This window comes from Haliaeetus leucocephalus, unplaced genomic scaffold, assembly GCF_000737465.1.
Source record: "Haliaeetus leucocephalus isolate CR32 unplaced genomic scaffold, Haliaeetus_leucocephalus-4.0 Scaffold406, whole genome shotgun sequence".
Taxonomy (NCBI): Eukaryota; Metazoa; Chordata; class Aves; order Accipitriformes; family Accipitridae; genus Haliaeetus; species Haliaeetus leucocephalus.
The window spans coordinates 3,155,639-3,176,778 of NW_010972842.1; the positions used below are offsets into that span (position 1 = coordinate 3,155,639).

General features: G+C 35.7%; 1 protein-coding gene across 1 annotated transcript in view; it reads left to right on the forward strand.

The window, feature by feature from the left end:
* Window positions 1-9,699: 9,699 nt before the first annotated feature.
* Window positions 9,700-21,140, forward strand: part of IMMP2L (IMP2 inner mitochondrial membrane peptidase-like (S. cerevisiae)) — a 457,856-nt gene continuing 446,415 nt past the window's right edge. The window contains exons 1-2 of the mRNA XM_010574032.1: window positions 9,700-9,836; window positions 16,539-16,642. Of these exons, the coding sequence (XP_010572334.1) occupies window positions 9,702-9,836; window positions 16,539-16,642 (239 nt within the window). The 5' untranslated portion in view covers window positions 9,700-9,701. The remainder of the gene's footprint in view (window positions 9,837-16,538; window positions 16,643-21,140) is intronic.

The window sequence follows — 21,140 nt, forward strand, 5'->3', positions numbered from 1 at the left end:
ACTGCTCGTGGGCCTGGACTGGGTGCAGTTCTCGTTTAACACGGCTTTACTCAGTTTCTATCGGATCTTGTGTTTGTCCCGCGAGGCGCTTCTCTGGTATCCTGATGGAGTGGCTCTCCTGTTACCCTACGTCTTGGACATCTGAGAAAGAAATTACCGTCTTGGTTTATAATGACATAACTTACCTTAAAGCGGCCGTTTTTCCATGTCTGGTACTTGCCCTTCAGTCTGTTCCTAGTTTCATGCTTCTCTGTATAAAGGCCACAATGCTTGAAGCTGAAGAGATTCACCCCGTTCCTAGACACGTCTAGGTGGTGTTCTTACCTTTTTTAAGGAAAACTAATCTTTTTGGAAGTCAATGAAGAGCTTAGATAGAAAATCTGCAGCTGAACACCAAGTAGACTTTAACCTCGTCGTATCTTTTAATTAGCCAGTATTCCATTGTGATTGATTTTTTTGTATCGTTGCTGTTGCATTGAACTGGAATTAATTGAGTACATTGAGGTGTCAAAGAAGGAGACAGGTGATCTAGGAAAGCTGCTTTACGTCTCTCTAGATAACTTTATTGTACCAGCACATTTTTTTTGCTTTTTTCTCTCCAAAAAGCATACATCACACGTACTTGTTCATTGTTCAGTTAGGAAGAAAATACACATTTTTTGTCAACACAATATGTTTGGAAGACAAAACCTGACAGGGATTTTCAGGTTAAATGAAATAATTTCTCTAGAAGACTTTAGAACTAGGTTTGGGTTTTCCAGTATGCAACTTTGTACCTGAATCCGCAAGGATTTTGTAAAAAAAGTAACGTTTTTAACTACCGTGATTGGGAGATTTCTGAGAGTCTTTCATTTCTCTTAAAATTACAGATTCTTCTGTGTAAGTTGTATTTTGTTACCAAAATAGATTTGCTCCTGGAATTGATGGGAAATAGCTAGATATGTGGTATAATAGTGGGTGGTATCCAGATCCACGAGAATAATATTTCGGTCATGCTGAACAATAATTTTAAGATTCAAATGGTTTCACCGAGTTGGAATTTTGTGTTGAGATCTTTGTAAGTTGACCAGTGTGCCACCGATTCCAGCTATTTATGGAACACCCGGATCCTTATGCTTGTGGCTTAGTTGTTTTTTATTTCTCCAAACCTGAGAAATTTATAAGGCAGCTGAAGTCGTCACAAGTCCCAGACTCAAAATTAATATGGTGGTGAATGTTATTACAAAGTACACTAGGTATGCTCTTAGAAAGTCCTGCAGTGACCTCTAATGTTCAAGGATAAAACCCGAGTTTTTGAAATGAAGTTATTTTTCGAAGGCACAATTTTGCATGTTGGTTTGTACATTTAGTTTATTAATATGCCACAGACAGTAGATAATAAGTAGTTGGTTCATCAGGCCTTACTGCTAGGTTTCATGGGAATGTTTTGTTGGGGAGTCAGTTCTAATTCCCCCCTGTTTTGAGCAAGTATTGCACAAAGCCTTTGCAGTAGTTGTGGGGGAACTAGATATTTTTGTAAAGTACACTGAAAATGGAACATACATTTCAGATATTAAATACATTCTCTCTTTCTTTTGGAATTATTTATTCATGCCATAAGAAGTATTATTGTCAGTTATTATTCTGTCCTTATATACTCAGTGCACACTTGCATACTTGAAAGATTTGTAGCGGAGAAGCTTGTTTCTTGCATGTACTCATTCGATTTTCCATTAGGCCAGAAGAAACTTCCCTGTTCTGTACTAAGCTTACTTGTTCTTAATTCAAATGCAAAAACTTCTAGAAGAGTTTGTTTCTGACAATGTTCATGTTTTGAGTTGAATGATGTTATTCTTAGGCCGCTTATTGAGTGTTATATGAATACTTAACATTATATATTTTGGTTAAAACCCAGTATTCCCCCTTTTTTGTTGTTGTTTTTGCATAAGTTTGATTCTTCTGGATAACCACAACTAACATCACAGTTTTGTGGTACTTGAAAGGCTCTGGAGAGTTGACTAGATAAATGTGCAAATGAATGAAAAATCAAGGGTTATGCTGTTGTTTACTGTAGATATAATTTACAAATTTAGTGAGTTTGGAAGCAACACCTCAGTTATGCAGTCTACTTGAGACCAAAACATCATAGCAGCTGGTAGTTGTTTGTAAAGGGCACTTCAAATCAATTTATGAAATTAACTTACTTTGCATGCATTGAATCTTTAAGCTGAAAGGCAACACACAACTTTCAGTTGCAAGAAGCTAAGTGTGTGTTATGTTGTTCGCTTAAGTGTGTTCCAAAATTGATGTAATTTAGTACTTTCCTTTATGTACAATGTATGTCAATGATTATTAGTTTCTTTGAAAATACAGAAACATGAGTAAAACCAATTATTGTATCTTTTATGTTAGAACAACTCGTACTCTGCCAGTCACCTGTGTGATAGTACTTGAAGACTTTGCATTACATCTTAAGTTTAAATGCTCTGAAAATATCTAATTTATAACAATTACGGATCTCTTTTTGTATTGCAATACCCATAGAAAAGTGATCGTAATGCTGTTCCTTTTCTTGATTGCTTATGTGTGTAAAGTGGAGTCCTGAATAACTTGTCAGAACTGAGGAGTGGCCGATTACTCTCCATTCTGAACTAGTTGTTACTTTAATTGCTGAGAGTAACTTTCATCTACAGTTGCATTTCCTTCCACTTTTGCTTTACATTTGAAGAGTGAAATGTTTTGTTTGGAAATGCAAGATTGTCCATGAGGGTAAAATTCACGTCCCTGAGACACGACATTAATTTGTAAGAATAAGCAATATGAATTTCTTTCCAGTTGCAACCAACACGTGCACTGAGCCTTTGGATAAGAGATAGATCCCATCGATGGGATGTGGTAATATTAGATTAAAAGAAGAATCAGCTCCACATTAAACTGATTTTTTTTCCCAGTAATAATTCTGTGACAGATTAGGTTGCTGATTCTTGTGGTTGAAGCTTTTTTGTTTTGATGTGGTTTGTAAGCTGAAAGTTCATTGTGTTGATCTGTTGTTGTCTGCTTCTGGGAACTTCTATGTATGTTACAGCTCTGAGAAGATTACAAAACTGGATTTTTATTGGTGCTTTTCTGTATTGTATACTGGAAAAAATTCTGCATATTTCATAGTGATGGGAGCTATTACATGCAAATCGTAATTGGTTTAATTCAAACTAAGGCATAAGAAAACGGTATGTAATGGAGTTGAGGCTAACAAAATCTACTGCTTTGTATTTGGAACAAGCAAAACATCTAGGTATCAGGACAAAATGACTAACCTAGGAGAAACAGAACAGCAGAGCATTACAGAGCATGCATGTGTAGTTACCGAAACTGCTGATTAGGTTAGGGTTTGCTGCTTCAGTAATAAAACAGTCATTTCCATGATCTGTGACATTTCCAAACTCGCAATAGAGTGGTGTTCTTTAATGACTGTGAGCCAGGGCGATGCAGGGAGATTAATACGATGGAGGAATCCTGTGAGGAAAACCTGTGTAGAGTATAAATGCATTAATGGAATAGAAATGTCACCACTGTGGTGGAATAATACCAGGATGGAGCTGTCTGTATTGAAGGCTAAATGAGAGCTCGTTCTGGAACTAGACAATATTTTAAAATGAAAACTTAAATGGACTGATCTATTTTGATTATTTTTAACTGAAAACTTACATGGACTAACCTATTTTGATTCTTCTGTGGCATTCATCACCATCATATCTGTGTGCATCAGCCTATACTTGGATAAATATATATGAATTAAATTAGCCTACTGAAAAGTCTGCATGCTTGTACCCTTACAAAAATCACTGTAATGTAAAAGTTTTTGAAATGTACTACTAAAGTGGGAAATGAGGGTCGGGCTGCATGACAGTAGTTCCCTCTGACCTGGTATCATGAAAGACTGTAGAAAAAGGCACATGTTAAAAATCATAGAAATTCTGATACCGAGCAGCATGCTGTACATCATGGTTGTTAGACCAGGTATAACCCTGTCTTTGAGTCGTACCAGTCTTCCTTAAAACAAAAGGTGTTGTGCTCAATTTTATATTTCATAGGACGCAAGAGAATTGGGCTCATTCATGTGTTTTGCTATTTTCTGTTATGAAAGTCTTCCTTGTTTTCAAACCTTTCATGCCTGAATTCTAGCGTGATGCTAGCGATTTATAGAAAAATGCCTATTGTGATTGACAGAGAAGTTGGTTATTTCAATGGATTATGGAGCTGTATATAGTATAGTTACTAATGTCTGAACTAGATCAAATAGGTCATTTCAAACTAACATAGCAGTCTTGGCTGGGTAGTTGTTTTGCATATAGGTTGTAATTCCCTCCTTCCTGTTCCCTCACATGCCTTCTTGTAGAAGCACATCAGGGGCCATTTTATTTCCTTTGTGGATGACTGCTAATGCGTTGTTTTTACAGCTATTTTTCCTATCATACTTCTGTGGGTAATTTTTAAGTACCTAGATTTGCAAATATATTGTAACCTGCGGCTTTCTGAATGTTACTTGATGAGTTTCTGCAGGCTGTTTGATAAACAGTGTCTTCTAATGTGCAGGCAAGTGTAAGAAAAAAAATAAACATTTTATACACTGAGAGCTATCTAAATAGCATCTCTGCTCCATATGTTGTAGTACCCACAAGAGGCTCATTATAATCCCTGGACCTTTTGTGCACCAGATACTTCAGTCCAGATAATGCTGTGCTCCATCTGCCTTAATCTCCGAGCTGTACAATATGAAATTCTTAATGCTTTGACCTGCTATATGCTAGCATTTTTGATCTTGGATTTTTCTTGTCCATGTTGCCATTTCAAACAAGTTTTCAAGGTTGCTGCTTTAAAGTTTCTCAGTTCTACTGAATTGTTCTGTGGTTTTTTTTTCCTAAACCAAGTGTAATTTACAAATGCTGAAAAGTGTATGCATCTCTAAATTTTTTTTTCCCATGTTTTATATGTTTGGTTTTGTTGCGCCATCTTTTAAGTGTTGTGATTTGTTGATCTTATTCAAGGTGTCATTGACTGGGCAGAGATCCAGAAATATGTGTTGCTGAAACTATTTTTTTCAGCAAAGAATCCGTCGCTTGCTTCACTGACGTGCATTTAAACCTGCTGCCAGCATAAACCAGACACCACACTGGATTTCAGAGTCTCACTCCGGAAACATGGTGCTCTTAAAATCTACAGATATTTTAGAAATCTTTTGAATTTTACATACCAGAGTGCGCCATGAGGTATCATTAAATGTTGATAATTCACAGAGATCTTATTTTTAGAAAGCATTCAGACCAACTGTTACTTACTGATTTATTACTTGGATTAATTTACAATTTTAAAATAGTATATATGATTAACATCTTTTCTTGTTTATATATTGGGAAATCATGTTGTGTCTTTCAAACTTGTTAGCTTATCTTCATGTACCTATGAAATAATTAGCTTCTTGCCCTTAACATTTTTGTTGGGTGTTATTGTCCAACACTTCCTCAGATTCTATATGTTTAGATTTAAAGCTGTTGAGAGTGGACTAGCCATTTTGGAGGATTTTCTTCTTTAAAGAATAATTAAAATGCTTATTTAAAGGAGCATTAGAAATAACTTTTTAACCTCACATCCTAAAAATAAAATAGATCAGAGACTTGGAAATCGTAATGACAACCTTGCTAAAATTTGTAATTCACTTTGAACGTTGGACATCAGCATTCTTATATATATAAATGACAGGAACATGTGACATTTATGCATTTTTTTTGAACCTATACATCAATTTGATATAGAAAAATCTATTTCTGTTATACAATATTTAATATTTCTATAGTATAAATTTTAAGTGAATATAAACTTTCCATACCATAAATTCAAAATTTCTCTATAATAGAGAGAAAAATATATTAAATTGAAATATTAGAAAGTTATGTCAATATTTCCTTCATTAGTTTTCACAGATTTTCTCAAATTGAATATGTTTTCCAAGAAAATAGTTAATTAGAGCACATTGATGTTATAAATTATAATCTTTAAGGAGAATATTATCTCCAGAAGTGATAGCTATCTAATGTTTTCTTTATTTTTAAACAAATACTCCAACCAGAAAATTCTTTGGTTTTTAGAAAAAAAATTGTAGGGTCTTTGTTGCGTCCACCCTTTACTACCCTAAATTTTTTCTTGCGACTGCAGTAAATGCATGTCATTACTGTTTGCCCTTCTTTTCTCCTGAGACCACCTAAATATAAGAAAAGAGAAGACTGCACATTTTAATCGAACAGTGTTTATCAGTTGAGGGTTATCCATTCACGTGTGTGGTTACTGGTAGAAGATAATGCCGCAAACTGTCTTTCTGCTGCCTACGTTCAAGCTCTTCCCCTGTGGCAGTGCAAGACAACTTGAAGCCCCTCTTGCTGAAAGAGTGATGGGTAACCTTCCATTTACTGGCAGTTGGATGATGAACTATTGTGTCAACAGTTGCATAGCAGCTCTGCATGTGCATGTACTTACCCAATGGCAAATGCTTGTCTGTGCTTTTTGGAGGGGAAAGCTTATGAAACAGAGCTGGCAAAAATGTTCACGCTGTTCAGTGAGATACTGACATGTAGTAACTTCTTACCCCTGTGTTAAAAATGTTTTGGTATATGGAAGGACTTCAGGTCAAAGACGGATTTGTTTTCAAGTTGTTCTTCTGAAACTGTTTAAAATGTGTGTGCATATGTTTACTATCTTTTGGGAAGAAGGGCTTCTACAGTAGACTGATCTACAGGCCTGCTCAGTTCCTGTCCTGGGGAAAAGCTGTGGGAGGTGGGCACCCAGGAAACTTTCAGAATGCAGCATCTGACTGGAAATGAAGGATTCATCTTGGTGTGGATGGAGGATAAAACCAGTGGTTTGATCAGTTGCCTAGTGGAGGGATGGTAGGGAGGAAGGAAAGAAAAAAATATTTCAGGGCAAGTGGAGAAGTCCTTCAGCGCAACAGCTGCTGTTGGCTTTGGTGGCTTTGCACATGTATTGCTTGTAGGGGTGCTGTTGGTGTTTTTCCCCTCATCTTTATTTATTCGGCGCCTTGTAATACTGTAATATTGCCTGTGTCCAAAACCACAAAAGTAGGACCTGAACTCACAGCTTTGTCCACAGCTGCTTAATACTCCCAGCGTTGCCATGGCCAAATCATGTACTGAGAATGTAGCATTTTGTCTTAACTGTTTTAACCTGCCTGCTAGATTCTGTGTCACTATTAATTAGCTTGTAGTTCCAGGAGCATATGGTTGGTCTCCTGTGGATTGTCTGACCAATTACTTTTCTTCAGATACTAGACTTTTCTGTAGATACCAGCATGGGGCTTTTGCAAGAAGTTTATAACAAGATCTGGCAGTGGATTTAGTAGAAGGGATGGGGTAAACATTCATGCTTCATATTAATTAAAAATAGGTTTGACTATGAGGAATTTAAAAAGTAAGTAAATTTGTCTGATTTCTTAGAGTTTTTAAAAAAATTTCCTAAATCAGTCATATTGTGATACATCTGTCAGGCAGTCTTTCAGCTTGCGCTGTGACTGTAGACAACATGGTGGATATGTTTGTGGGCAAGGTCTCATAATTGTGTTTTGAGGCTGACATTGCTGTTAGAGTGGAGGAGGTCTGAGATAAGCCAGACCTCATAGCAGAGGCGCAGAATTCCAGCCAGAAAACTTGAGAGGCAAAGTTCAGAATCAACAGGTTGAGAGAAGGGTGTTAAGGTGTACAAAATGGTATAGTTTGTTAAATGGCAGATAAACCTGATTTTTAGAGGTTCTATTTTTTGTGGAATAATTTGAAAGGTAAATCTGTGCCAATTGAGGCAATAGCTTCTTTTGGTGGATTGATTCCAATAATGAGTTCTTAAATGATAAGCTGAAAGTAAAGCATTTTAACATTTGTCTTGAATTGATGAGGTTTTTGTTCTGTTTCACAACATATTTCAAATTCTTTGTGAAAGCTGTTGATGCAAATTGAAAATGTTTTCATGAAACGTGCAGAAAAAAGATACAGTTGAATTACAAGCATTGAGGACATTTAGACTTTTTACTAGTTAAACTTATGTTATCAGCAAGAGTTATAGATGATGGTGAAGTATTTCCACTTAAAAAAAAAAAAAGAGATTTAAAACCTTGTGAAGGTGAGTGTCAGAAGTAACAGTAAAGATGTTCCTGTCTTTTAGAAGACAGATCATGTCATTGCAAAGCTATTAATATCTATAAAGAATTTTAGTGAAGAATATGCTGATGGCTTACTTTGTAGAACTGGTTTCCTCTCTTAAGTGTAATGCTTTATGGAATTAAGAGGCAGTCACAGAAATACTGCTTTCAGTATTATTTAATCAATCAGAGTGATTTGAATTTGTATTTTGCATACAAATAGTTCATCACTTCCATATTTCTGCAAATGCAATGAAGAAAAAATGATTATATTGTGAAATTCTAAATATTCTGTTTTTAAGAGGATTGAATAAAACTGCATGCATTTATGTTTTCCATTATTTTGGTTGAAAAATAATTCTGTGTTCTTGAATATAAACATACCGAAAGACTCAAAGGTTCGGGGTACAGTCTGTTTTCTCCTTCTATTACTGTCTGTTGGAGTTAGGTCATGATAGCGGGAGCAGGGACTCCACAAACTGATCTTTTGTGCGGTCTACCGGGGATTTAAACAAAAGTTTAAATTGGATTTGCCAATAGGTGAAGGGCAGCATTTCTTATAATGAAGCTGCAGTTATGTAAAATAGTCTTGTACCTTTGCAGCAGTACCTGGATATTCAGCTTGCTTTTCAGCAGTATAACTAATATGATCAAACAACTTATGTTTCACTGTCCTTTGTAGGTATTTTCCAAGAATGTTCACTGGTTCAGGGCTAAATAAATAGATGGGAGATAGCATAATAAATGTTGAGTTGGAGTGGAATAGTCCCATGTGTCATTACTTAGCTGCCTACTCTGCCAATATGCTTTTAACGTTCTGATGTAGTAGGGAACAAGGAGTCACTGTGTTACTGTGTGTCCCTATGATGTACGTGACAATTTGAATTGATTTTACATGTTTGCGGTTACCACAAGTGTGGAAATGATGCGTTTGTACATTTTCATGTGTGAAGATGTTTAATAAAGAAATGGTAATGTGTTGCAAATAGTCATCTTTTTCTTACATAACACAGTCCGTCTTTGGGGGTCACAAATTAATGATTACCAGTGTATGGAGAGAAAATTATTTACGGAATTTTGGTTGTAAGCTCCAAGGGAATGGTCTATAATTGGTTATTTCAATTTAGTTGATGGTTTTTTATTTTTTAGAAATACATAATTAGATTTTCTCTGGTTATGAAAGCTTGCTTCTTGCTTAACTGAACTGTTACCATTGAGTCATTTTTATCAAGTACTTCTGCTAGCACAGGATCACAAGAAATGGTCAAATTAGCTAAAGGGTAAATGTCAAGTATTGAGCTCTGTTCTGTAGAGTAGACTTTAAAATTCTGATAAAGATTTCTGTTCTTTTTCATTCTCATGTGCACATTATTTTTTTTTTCCACTGGGGATATTGGGAGACCCTAACAGATAATATAATTAATTTATTCTTAATTTCTCCTTGTTGGATTGCTGCAATGCTTTTGTTACTTAAAATTTGTTTTATAACAACTTTTTTTTCCATTTTCTTCATATTTTTCAGATTATGGCACAGGCTCAAGGTTTGGGGAAGAGATACGTTAAAGCCTTTTTTAAAGGTTTCTTTGTTGCTGTTCCAGTAACCGTGACTTTCCTGGATAGAGTTGCCTGTGTAGCAAGAGTAGAAGGAGCATCAATGCAGGTATTGCTGGAAATACCTTTTGTCTGTCAGGAAATTAAAAAGTGACTGTCCATTGACAATAGCAAGATGGAAAAAAAAATCTTTTTTTCAGTTGTTATTAAATGACCACATTGTAGTATTTTTTGGTATCTTCCTAGTCATTTAAAGATTTGGTTTTTGAGCACTACCCTTTGTCTCTTGGGATTGAATTGATGACTCACAAAGAGGCTTTATTAATTTTTAGTAGCTGTATCATTGTAATTGTAAGGCAAACCAGTTCTTGCTATACTTGCTCTTACTAATGAACAAGTATGGCACCATTTCAGTGAAGAATACTGAAAATGGCGTGAACCTAATATTAATACGTATGCTTATCAGGACATAAGTATCAGTTCACTGTTTTTACTTTGGTAATACTGAATGTTTATACAGTGTAAGCAGATAAATATAAATAGGCTGTGTAACATTTAGAAGATAAATAAATACTCATGATTGTCACCAGCTACTTTGTTTCCTCTGTTACTGGGACTTGAAAAATATATGTTGTAATGTAGTTAGCCAATTTTTGTATTGTTACTTTGCATTTTAAATCATGTGCACTGTGTCTTGCTGTGCATCACCATGGATAACTATAACTTACTTTTTGTTCCAACGTTGCAACATTCCAACTAACAGAGACTAAGGATTCGTTTCTCGGATGCTAAGCCCTCTTTTCTGGTTATCTGAGTAAGCTCAGAACCTTGAAGAGAGGTTTCACAGCAATCAAGACCAGCTGCTGGAGTTTAAATTGTGCAGCATTCATGCAGACAAAACTTGGGCTAGGACCTGAGCTTGGCTGATGTGTTTAATGCTATAAAAAGTATGCGGTGGGGAGGAGGGAATGGCAAGGTGGCATTGTGCTTTTTGTGGCTGTCTGTAATCTTGTGTTTAATCTCTGTCAAGAAACCTCAGCTGGTCTAGAAGGCAGCTCTCACCTCAGGAACAGGGACCAAAGTAAAATCATCATACTCCAGTAATTCTACAGTCCAAGACCAGAAGTTAGGTGTAACATCAGTTACCTTTGCCCTTTTCATTTATGTTATTCTGAAAATAATTGATAACTGATCCAAGGTAGGAGAATCTCAGGGCTTTAATTTGGAGAGCCAGAAATTTGCTGTAGAAAGGAGGAGAGGAGTTGGAAACTGGGAAAAATAGTTTCATTCTCTTTTTACTATCTTCAGACAGAAGGAATTCAAATATATAACACAGCATCTGGACAAGTACAAATTAGCCAGATGAATACAACTCCCCCATTTTCCATCTCCCCACTTCTTGCCTCTGTGGGGATCCAGAGCCACATATGCAACATTCAAGATGCAGGTGCATCTTGGATGTTATGGTTTTGGCATTTGTGTTGTTTGTTTGTTTGTTCTCCTCCCCACACTAGTAAGCATGACCTGAGCATTTAATTTTTGAGGCGTTGTTTTTTCAGCATGCCACATTGCCTTTCGTTGTTTGGTCTTTTCTGTCTCCAACATAATGTTCTCTTTGATATCCATTCTTGTTTGGATAGTTTTAGCTCAGTAACTGGAAAGAAATTTTCTAGATTTCCCTACTCCACAAGTCTGTTGAGCCCTTCTGGTCAAGACCTCAGTTCTGTGTTTCCTTTGAAGTCAGTCTCAAGTGTTAGGGAGTATTGTAGTTAGGAGCTCTGGTATTGTTCTGGAGTGTTCTCTCTGTACTGACTTGAAGGGCATATAGTTAACTGTGGTTTATCCATGGAAGATTTGAAAAACACTGCAGTTATTTGCTCAGATTTATTCAACCTGACGAAGAAGGATATGCATTCTTTGTAGTGGCTAGGGAAAGCAATATGTATTCACTGGGTGATTAAAATAAAAATTTTTCCCTTGATGTGTCTGTTGACTAAATATTCCCTCTGTTGATGGAAGTATGGGTAGCTTGAAAGCTGACATTTCTAATTTTACTGACATCTCAGTGTCTGTAAAATTCTCTCTCTGGTTTTATTCTGGACTACAGCACTGAAATAGAAGTTTGTTTTAAACTTCTGTGCATATGGATGTTTTTCAGACTACAAAAATACTTCCTAGTGCTTTTAATAAGATACTAATTTCCTTGCCAAGATTTATTAGACACCTAACTAAGTCTGACAGGGACATAATTATGAGGAATATATCCCTCTCTTGCAGAGTAGCTTGAAGGAGTATTGGTCATCGCGTTGCAATTCTGTTTACTGTGTTCTCTGAAGAGTGATCTATGTTGAATGTATCTGAAAGCTATGGGTATGAGGGAGAGTGAAGTTCAGTCAGCATGTAGTTATATATCTATCAATCACATGCTTCCAATGACACCTTACTATGTCAATTGGAAGATATCATGGTATGATTCCTAAGAATTTGTTTGTAATAGACCTCTAAAACATCTAGCTGGCTTTGTGTACTCATCATTATGGCTCCTGCTGAGCCTGAAATTAAAAGTTCTGACAAGAAGCAAGGAATAAATTTCTCTGTGTCACGCTTGCTCTCCTACTCTTGTTCTCTGTGGTGTGCTCTCTCTCCCCCCTCACTTTCCATTATTGTTTTGGACCAGCCTTATTGCTGCTTCATAGTTACTGACGATGGTAATAACTTTTTGACACCATGGCAAGCATGCTGAATAAAGGTTCTAATGAAAATACAGTTTTTCTGATTTATTCCCAATCAATTAAGACAGACTTCATGCATTTCATTGTCTCAAGCTGATTCTGTGTTTCTACGGTGCTTTCAGCCTGTCATAATTCTTTCACTTGTGCTGACTTCAGTGTATATGAGTATTAACTATAACCTATAGGGAATAATAATGAACTGTTGCAGTTTATAATTTTAACATTTTTTTAATTGTTTCATTACCTTCTTTTTTCTTTCCAGAATGACTGGGTTTTTTTAATCCTCACATGGGGTAGTTTTGTTGCTTAGGATTTTACAGATTGATGTGCTCATCTAGCATTTTGTTAATAGTGGGTTTCAAGTGAGTTGTAATCTGTTTACAGCTTTGAATCTAGGTGACACAAATAACTGGTAATATGATTTCTTAATTGGCTGTTGTGGATTTTTTGGTGACTCCTCTTGTAATGCTGGTTGTATACTTTAAAATATTTGTTATCATATGGACATTTTGATATCCATTTATTTTTTTTTCTATTGAGTTTCATTGCTTGTCTGGTATTACGAACTCTTCATACATAATGATGTGGAAAAGGGACACCCTGGATTTATAAATTTGTAAATTCATTAAATCAGATGGGCTGTTTTCAAGTGAGATGGAAGATGACAGTGTATGTGCAACTTTATATGCAAGTTCTATTGCAAACAGTTCAATACCAAGGATTATAGCAAGTAGCCTGACCAGCGATCTCTGACAAAGCACACTTGTTTCAGCAGCAAACTTTATTGAATGTTCTATTCCATTATGCATAACAGCAGTTGTAATTATTCTGTGGCAGTTTCTTCTAACTTTATTATTAGGATTACTGTACCTAAGCCTGTGAGCTCATGTGAATATTCTTTCTGTTCCCCAAGCCATAAGCAAATAAGTTGTGACCTTCTGGTATTCACTAGCAGCATAACAACTATCAAGTTAATCATTATTTATAGTAAAAGGGCATGCTTTTACCCTCCTACTTATGGAACCTCATGTCCTGTGAGGCTTCGTCATATGGCTGGGGATCTCAATTTGCATGCTTTTAGCATTAGATTAGTTAGTAATTGGAAAGAGTGAATGTTTTGTGACTTCTGCACCACAGTTCTAAATTAAGACCTGTGTGTCTCATTTATAGCAGGCTATTCTGCCAAGAACTTGGGCAAACAAGTTATAATGCTTTAAGCTAGGGAAAGGAAGAAGCCCCTATATTATTTTGTTTCTTATAAAAATAAAGAGCCCTTGTGAGCCTATTTGTTGACTACTTTTTCAGGAGCTGTATTTTTTTTTTTGCTAGACCTGAGACCTTACTACTAGTAAAAATGTCATGGGGAATACGTTGTCTCCGAACACACTGCATTAAATTCTTTCTATACTTTTTGTTGTGGAATCACAATTTATGTTATTTACGTTAGAGAAAGACTTGCTGAAGGATTTAGATGATTGTTTTTTAATGGAAAAATGTAGTTGTTGTTGTATAATGAAGTTGTCTCCTTCCAGTTTTCCTTACATTTCTTCTGCCAAAATAGTATTTTTGTCTGTGCATTTTGAATATGTCAGGTTGTTTTGTGGGAAAGAAAAAAAATATTCTACATTGTCACATTTCTCTCAAACATAATTCTAATGTGTAATGAGTTGGATATCCACTGTGTATGTCAAAACCACATGAGCAATGTATTGTTAAAAATAGCAAGCAATATGGTATTGCATTTAGAAGTTTAAGTTAAAAAGATTATGCAATATCTAAATGTATTTAAACTAAAGCATTTCCTTTGTTTAAATACAGAAAACAGTAAGAGTCAACTGGGATAATGCAACTATGGCAATACTGTAACTACCTGGTGAATTTCTCTGTAAGATGAAGTTGCTGTGGATTTAGTTTGGAGGAAAAGTTTGTAAACACTCATGTAAATATTTTCTAAGTATCAGGTGTGAAATACATTATTTTTTGGAGCAGTGGTTTTAAAACTTCCATTTGTTTTGACCTTCTCTATTGGCCCTTTAAGGTAGCTACTTTTGAGTGCCAAACAGTTTACTTTGTGAGAATATACCATATGTATGATTCCTGCTTTGTAAGATCAGCCTCGTTGCCTTATATTTAGTATTGTTGTTAGCTTCTGGCCCATATGTGCCTGCATTTGCTAAAATAAGTATGACTGTGAATTGTTTGTGAATTTGTATGTAAATAATTTGTATGTAAAGATACTATCCTTTGGTGGAAGATGCTATGAAGGTGGAAAATCATTCTGGAAAATCATGATTAAAAAAATAATAATCAAGTATCTGCTCATCAGCTTCTGATTTTCATTTATCTGGCTCTTGCAATGCATAGACTCTAGTAGATAAAATAGCGATGAGTGTTACTATATTTATAGCTTAAACTTGGACCATATCTCTGTGGATGTTAAGGTGATGTGCTTTGACCCGCAGACTTATTTGACTAGAAATTTGCCCTATAGTCCATGGCTCAAAATCTAACAAGCCTCGTTTGCTGTTTAACTAAATCTGTTGTGTCACTTCCCTCCCCCCACCCCGACATACTTATTCTTTTGACCTATTGTATTCCTTGTTGTTCATGTGAATTGCACGTACTCAGGACCCCAGCACATTACTACTTCTTTCACGTTGAAAAGCTAGTTTTTCACAAGTCCCATTTGAAGTAGGTGTTTATCAACTGATCTGGTTAGCAAAGAACAGATGAATGAGGAAATTGTAGTAAAGAGAAATCAGCACTTTTAAATCGCTTTTGAAGTTAAAAATAAACACTAAGTATCCATCCTGGTTTGGGAGCATAGTTTTACTGAATGAAAATAGAATGGAATTTAACACTGTGTAATTACTTGTGCTGAGAACAGACAATTTAAGTCCTATACCCTGACTGGTTTGCTCATCAAAGGTACAGTCAGTCTGGGGAGGGGAATCTCAGCAGTGAAAGTCTCGTGGTACATGTGAAGGGCCAAGTTATATTGTAAAGTGAACACTGAAAACCTGTCCTAAAAAAAAAAAAAAAAAAATCAAATTTTAGCGAATATTGCAGCTATCATACCGGTAAATGAGGGGCTGCCTAGTTTCAACACTCTGCTTTATTACATATGTCACCTAACTCTAGAGCCTAAATCAGAGGTTATCTGCTGGCCAACTTGGAGATACCGTAATTGTATTTGAAGAGTCTGAAAAAGCTGATTGAGAAATGAGCTATCAAAAGACTTTGGACTGGATTATTCTTAAATACTTTCTGTCTGGTAAAAGGAGTATTTGTATTGAAATAACCCCTGCAAAAATCAATGAAGACAGTACTGTGATGGGCTACTTCCTTCCTCTGCTGTTTCTGATGGGTTAACTGGGAGCCAGCATTGACCAGGTACCCTGGTTTTGTACCACGTCACACAAAATAATTATGGACAGTTCTATGTACTTCCTAATACTCTGTACTAATTAATTACTTGGTTATTTTAATGTTGAGTTTAGTAAACAGTTTCATTTCACTGTATGGTTCTGCGAGAGTTCATGCTCTTTGTATCCTGTTATGGAAGTCCCACGTTTACTGGCAGTGTCAGTATACGCTGTGGGTGCAGGGTTTGTTTCTTCCCTTTGCAACGGGCGCTGAGGCTAGTTTGTTACGAGTATGTACTTCATTTTTACTGCATTATGCTTGTATAAGAAGTAAGATGCCTGCAGAAAGTTTGCATTTTCTGGGAATCAGCGTTCTTGGTTCTCCTTTGTTTTTAATGTTAAATGATACGCAGTAAAGGCAACCACTTCTTTTCATCAGGCTTCTCATAAGTATGTATCCTGTGTAATTTAATTTACATGGAGTAGTGCATTGAAAGATGTGAACAACGCTTTGTCATAAATTAATGACACTTAACGTGGCATTTAAAAAAGAAACGTATTTCTCAGAATATAAGATTCTTGGTCCTCTTACAGTAGATGGGTCTGTTTTTACTGATTTTAATGGATTTCACCTGTTGATGGAATGAGAGTTAGGTAAAAGATTCATAGAGGAAATGTAGATCTAAAGCTGTTTGTTTTTTCCCCTTCTCTCAGCCTTCTTTGAATCCTGGGGGAAGACAAGCATCTGATGTAGTGCTCTTAAACCATTGGAGCATTCGAAATTATGATGTACAACGTGGGGACATTGTGTCATTGGTGTAAGTAATTTTGCATACATTTCAATACATGCTTATATAAATGTTGAGCCATCAGTATTTAATATTTAATCTAGAATACTGTAAGTATGTATATGAACAAGGAACATAAAGTTTTTAATAATGCTTTATTGTTATTCCTGTAATCAGGTTTCAAAACTCAGATGTTCAAAGAATGCATTACCAAGTTTTTGCTTGAAAGGAATGCAGTGTAAGATATTATGTGATACAGTATATATGCATACTGAAACTGCTAAGAAAAAAGAGCTGTGAGATGAGAGAAAATAGATGAAACATTATGTGGCTTAATGGAGTATACTTTTTAAGTTGTTTGGGTATGCACTCATATTTGTGAGAAAAGTAGTGTTTCTTTACTGATTAACACTTTTTTTTTTCCTCTGGAGAAATCTGACTACTGAATAAAATTCTAAATAAGATCACAGGAATTCAGCCATCTCCATAAAGGACAAATGTAGCAAAAAAAAAATAAAAATTTAAATTTGTAATGGGGAGGTCTATGTATCAAGCCTAAAGGTGGCAGTGTTTCGCTGTTGAAAAAATTCAAGACTAACAGAGGACAGAAACTCCATTTCATCCTTAATGTAATATAGAAATGGAATGTCAAAGTGTGCATAACTGACACAATGATGCAATACATACTCATGCTCCATGCTTGGATAGTTTAAACTTAAAGTTTTAGTTTTGTAAGTGAAATGCACAATATGTAGATTATAACAGAATTGTCTTTGGAAACTGTATTATCTGGCTTCCTTTTTGTCATATATCTCTTCTGATTGTCCCATTTTTTTGCCTACCTCTTACTGTAGTGGTAATTTGTATGACAGTTTTCACTACCAGCTCTTAAAGCAGACTCTCTCATGTAGTCGTCTTTGGTTAGAAACTTAAAATTTACTTTATGGTCTGTCTTATTGTCTGGCATGTAAGATTTTCTGTAAATGGTCTAGCTGCAATTATGCATTTATTCATGTTTGCAACACCTAATATTGCAAAAGGACTCCAATTTCAGGTCACTTAATGACTGCTTGTAAAATTTGATTCTGTCTGTGTGTGCATTCCTCTGCCCAAGTCATGCTCTGGTGATTGTTTAAAACAATGAATGTAACTGATTAGTAATTAATAGACTGAACAGAAGATGAGCATGTTGTCTGATCAGAACACAGAATGAATAGTTTCATTCTTATTATACTTCTTGAAGGTTTGTGCTACCATCTGAGCCATTTGCATTGATTGCTTTCACTTTGCTGTATGTTTGGGCATGATAACTAATATTTTAGATGCTGTGGGGGTTTTGTATATTTTGGAAATTTTGCTTATTATTGGTGGAGATCATATACACCCACATGGAAGAAGTCACATTGTATTTATGCACTGTACTGAGGTTTTTCTTAATCTTTGGAAAAGTACACTGAATAATCAGACTGGAGAATTCAAAAAGCATGTTAAGAGCAATACAAAGGAAGTTAATGTAAAAATAATCTATTGAGTAGTTTTGATCTGAAAATATTGAAGGATATTTTATATATCAGTAACAACTTTTAAGTTAAGTACTTCATGATACACGTTTGTTAGAAGCAGCTTTGGCCTACTAGCTTATTGTAATGTGAAGTTTTTAATTGTGTTGTAAAGCCTTGCAGGATATAGTATCTGGATGTGATTTTGTACCCATGTGAGTTGTTTGAGACTTAACTTTTGATACATGAGGCTTTTATTGTGTAAACAGGTTAATATTTTTATCCTTTTCATTTTGATCGTTTACCTATGATTTCTGTAACTCACTAGTGAATAGATATCCCATGTATACACATGAATTTTACTCAGTGGTCCTCAGAGGATTTGGCTGATTTAGGCAAGGCATGAACAGGGAAGGCCAGTCTTCTATCAGCTGCTGCTTTTTCTGTTCCTGTCAGAAATTCAGATGAGAAAGTGTTGGTGTGACTGAGATAGGCAGATGGATATGTAAACCTGCTTTCATATCCTGCTTGGCTGCTTAACATTTATCCACTGTCTCCTCTTTGCTAAGTCATAGTAGAAAATAGCTATGAGGTTGTGGGAGGGTGGTCTTTTGCAGAACAAGAGCTGAGGTCAAATATTGCTTGACCAGGGCCATCCAAGCTCTTTGCTTTCTTCATACCATCAGAAATACTGTGTCATTCTGCATGGGTGCTGTTTCTATCACAACTCTTAAAAGGGATCGTTGAGATCCCAACTGGCAAAGTCCAGTGTAAGAAGATGGCCAACAGCCAAACCTTGGAGCAAAGAGATGCGTTAGTCTTGGTGGCCCTGGACACCCCAAGGGAGGATCAATCAGCCTGTGATTATGCTTGTGATACTGCTTGCAGATTCAAAAGTTTTTCCTCTCTTGTCCAATCTAGTTCTTGATGAACATATATATTTTTGTTATTTGCTGACTTTGGTTACAAATGAGCACCCTGTTCCCAAGCACTTGGTGGTGTTTATGCCTACTTAAGGTATGATGACTGCATGTTTATGGAAACCTGTGTCATGTGTCTCTGTCATCCCTGTCTCTGCATCTGATGTAGAAGTAACTATGCATCATAACCACAGCTGTGAAATTAGCCAGTGCATGTGCACGCATGTGCACATACCTGGGTTTAGACATAATATTTAGAATGGCATTAGTCCTTAAAAGTCTAAAATTAGAGTCAGATAAAACCAATGGAGAGAATAGTTGGTAGCAAAGAATGGTTTGTTTACTTGCAGTTCAGTGTTTTACAAACAGTTAAATCTTACCTCGGCTTTTTGGAAGATGTTTTAAGTTAACATTTTTCCTTTCAGGTTGAACTCATCCTTCCTGATACCAGAATTAAGAGAGCTCAATGTTACATGTTCTGACTTTTGAACTCACAATTTTAAGTTGTCTCAGAACTAAGGGAAATTATTATGCTTAATTTGATCACTTGCTTGAGTGCTTAATTTAGATACTGCTATATTACTGGGACTCAATAAGCTAAAAATCAAAACAGGAATATTTTTCAATAAATTAAATAATTTCCATTATTACGTGTTCCAGAATACTACCTTTGCATGTCTTAAACAGACACAAAAAGAAGTGTGTTATTTTCTTTGTTTTGGAAATGCGTTTATTTGTCTTCAAAGAGAGAAAGTAGTCATGTGGCACATGAGGTCATCTTTAAAAGATAAATAATGCATATTTTTACCAGGCGGGCCTTGATCTTGCAATAACTTTTGTGGTGGAACAGGCCTTTTGTTTTGTAAGAGCTCTGCTGAGGTAGATCCCAACAGTTATGTAGTACTTTATCAGATACTGCAGAATGAGTTATAAGATGAGTAGGCTTCTCCCAGCTGGTTTTACTCTGTAAAGTTTGAGTGCCAACAGCATTGTAGCTGTAGCAGTATGCATCACAGCGGGGGCTGTGCAATTCATGCAGGTCCTTGGGAATATATTTTGCAGCTGCACTTCCTGGTACTAATGGGGATAGTGCTCTTCTATTGCGTATTAATGGACATTTTTGCCAACTTACCTATATGTAATTTGATTTCTACTGTGTACAAATGCAGGCATTGTTATAAAAAGATGTTGCCAAAGAGGTATTTATAGGTCTGGAATTCATTTTGCTCGTCTCTGCTGAAAACCTTATATCCTGATTGTAAAATCGTGCCCTCTTTTTATTCCAAAATTCCTGTCTTAATGTCAAAAAAAGTTGTTGCAATATGTAGAAGATAGCAACATTAGCGTGTGTATGTAAAATGGGTATTTTATCAATATGACAAAATTTAAGGAAGCTTTTGAAATGAAGGCACAACAGTATTATTTCAGACATTTTAAATGTTTTTTTTTAAATAAATAAAGATTTGGACATCGTCTTGTTCTTTACTTGGTTAATAGGTTTTTAGCAAAGGAGTTAACAATGACTGCACTATAAATTCGGTTGTTAGATTTTTGAATGATGAAGTTTCAAGGCTGTAAATATTCACAGATACCAATTTTAACCTTTGGAGGTTGTGTTACTTCTGTAATAGAGAGAACACCTTCTCCAAGGTGTGACTGAGAGTGGGAACCTACTTGCTGGGTAGGTTGTCAGGTGTCCCTCCATTTCTAATTTAGAATGTGTGCTTGTGTTAAATAAAAATAGCTATGCTAATTTAATCTGGAAAAAGATTGAGAACCAATGCTGTTTGTTCTGTACATTCTGAATGGTAACATGCGTCTAAAGTTTTGAGGTATAATAGCTAAGTGAAAATGGGCAGTATATTTAAAAACATGCTTTTAAAGGTCAGCTATAATAATAAGGAAATAAATGTACATTTTATTAGCTTCTTGTGAGTTCTTATATAGAAGTATAACTGCTTTAAGTACAAAACCAACTTTTTACCTAGAAAATTCCTTGGCTTCTGTCACTGCTTCCTCTGACTGTAAGATTATGTTCAGACCTTTTGGCAAACTCCCTTACTTTTGGTAACTGCTAAGTATTTTTGTGCAAGGTTATGTGTGTTTGAG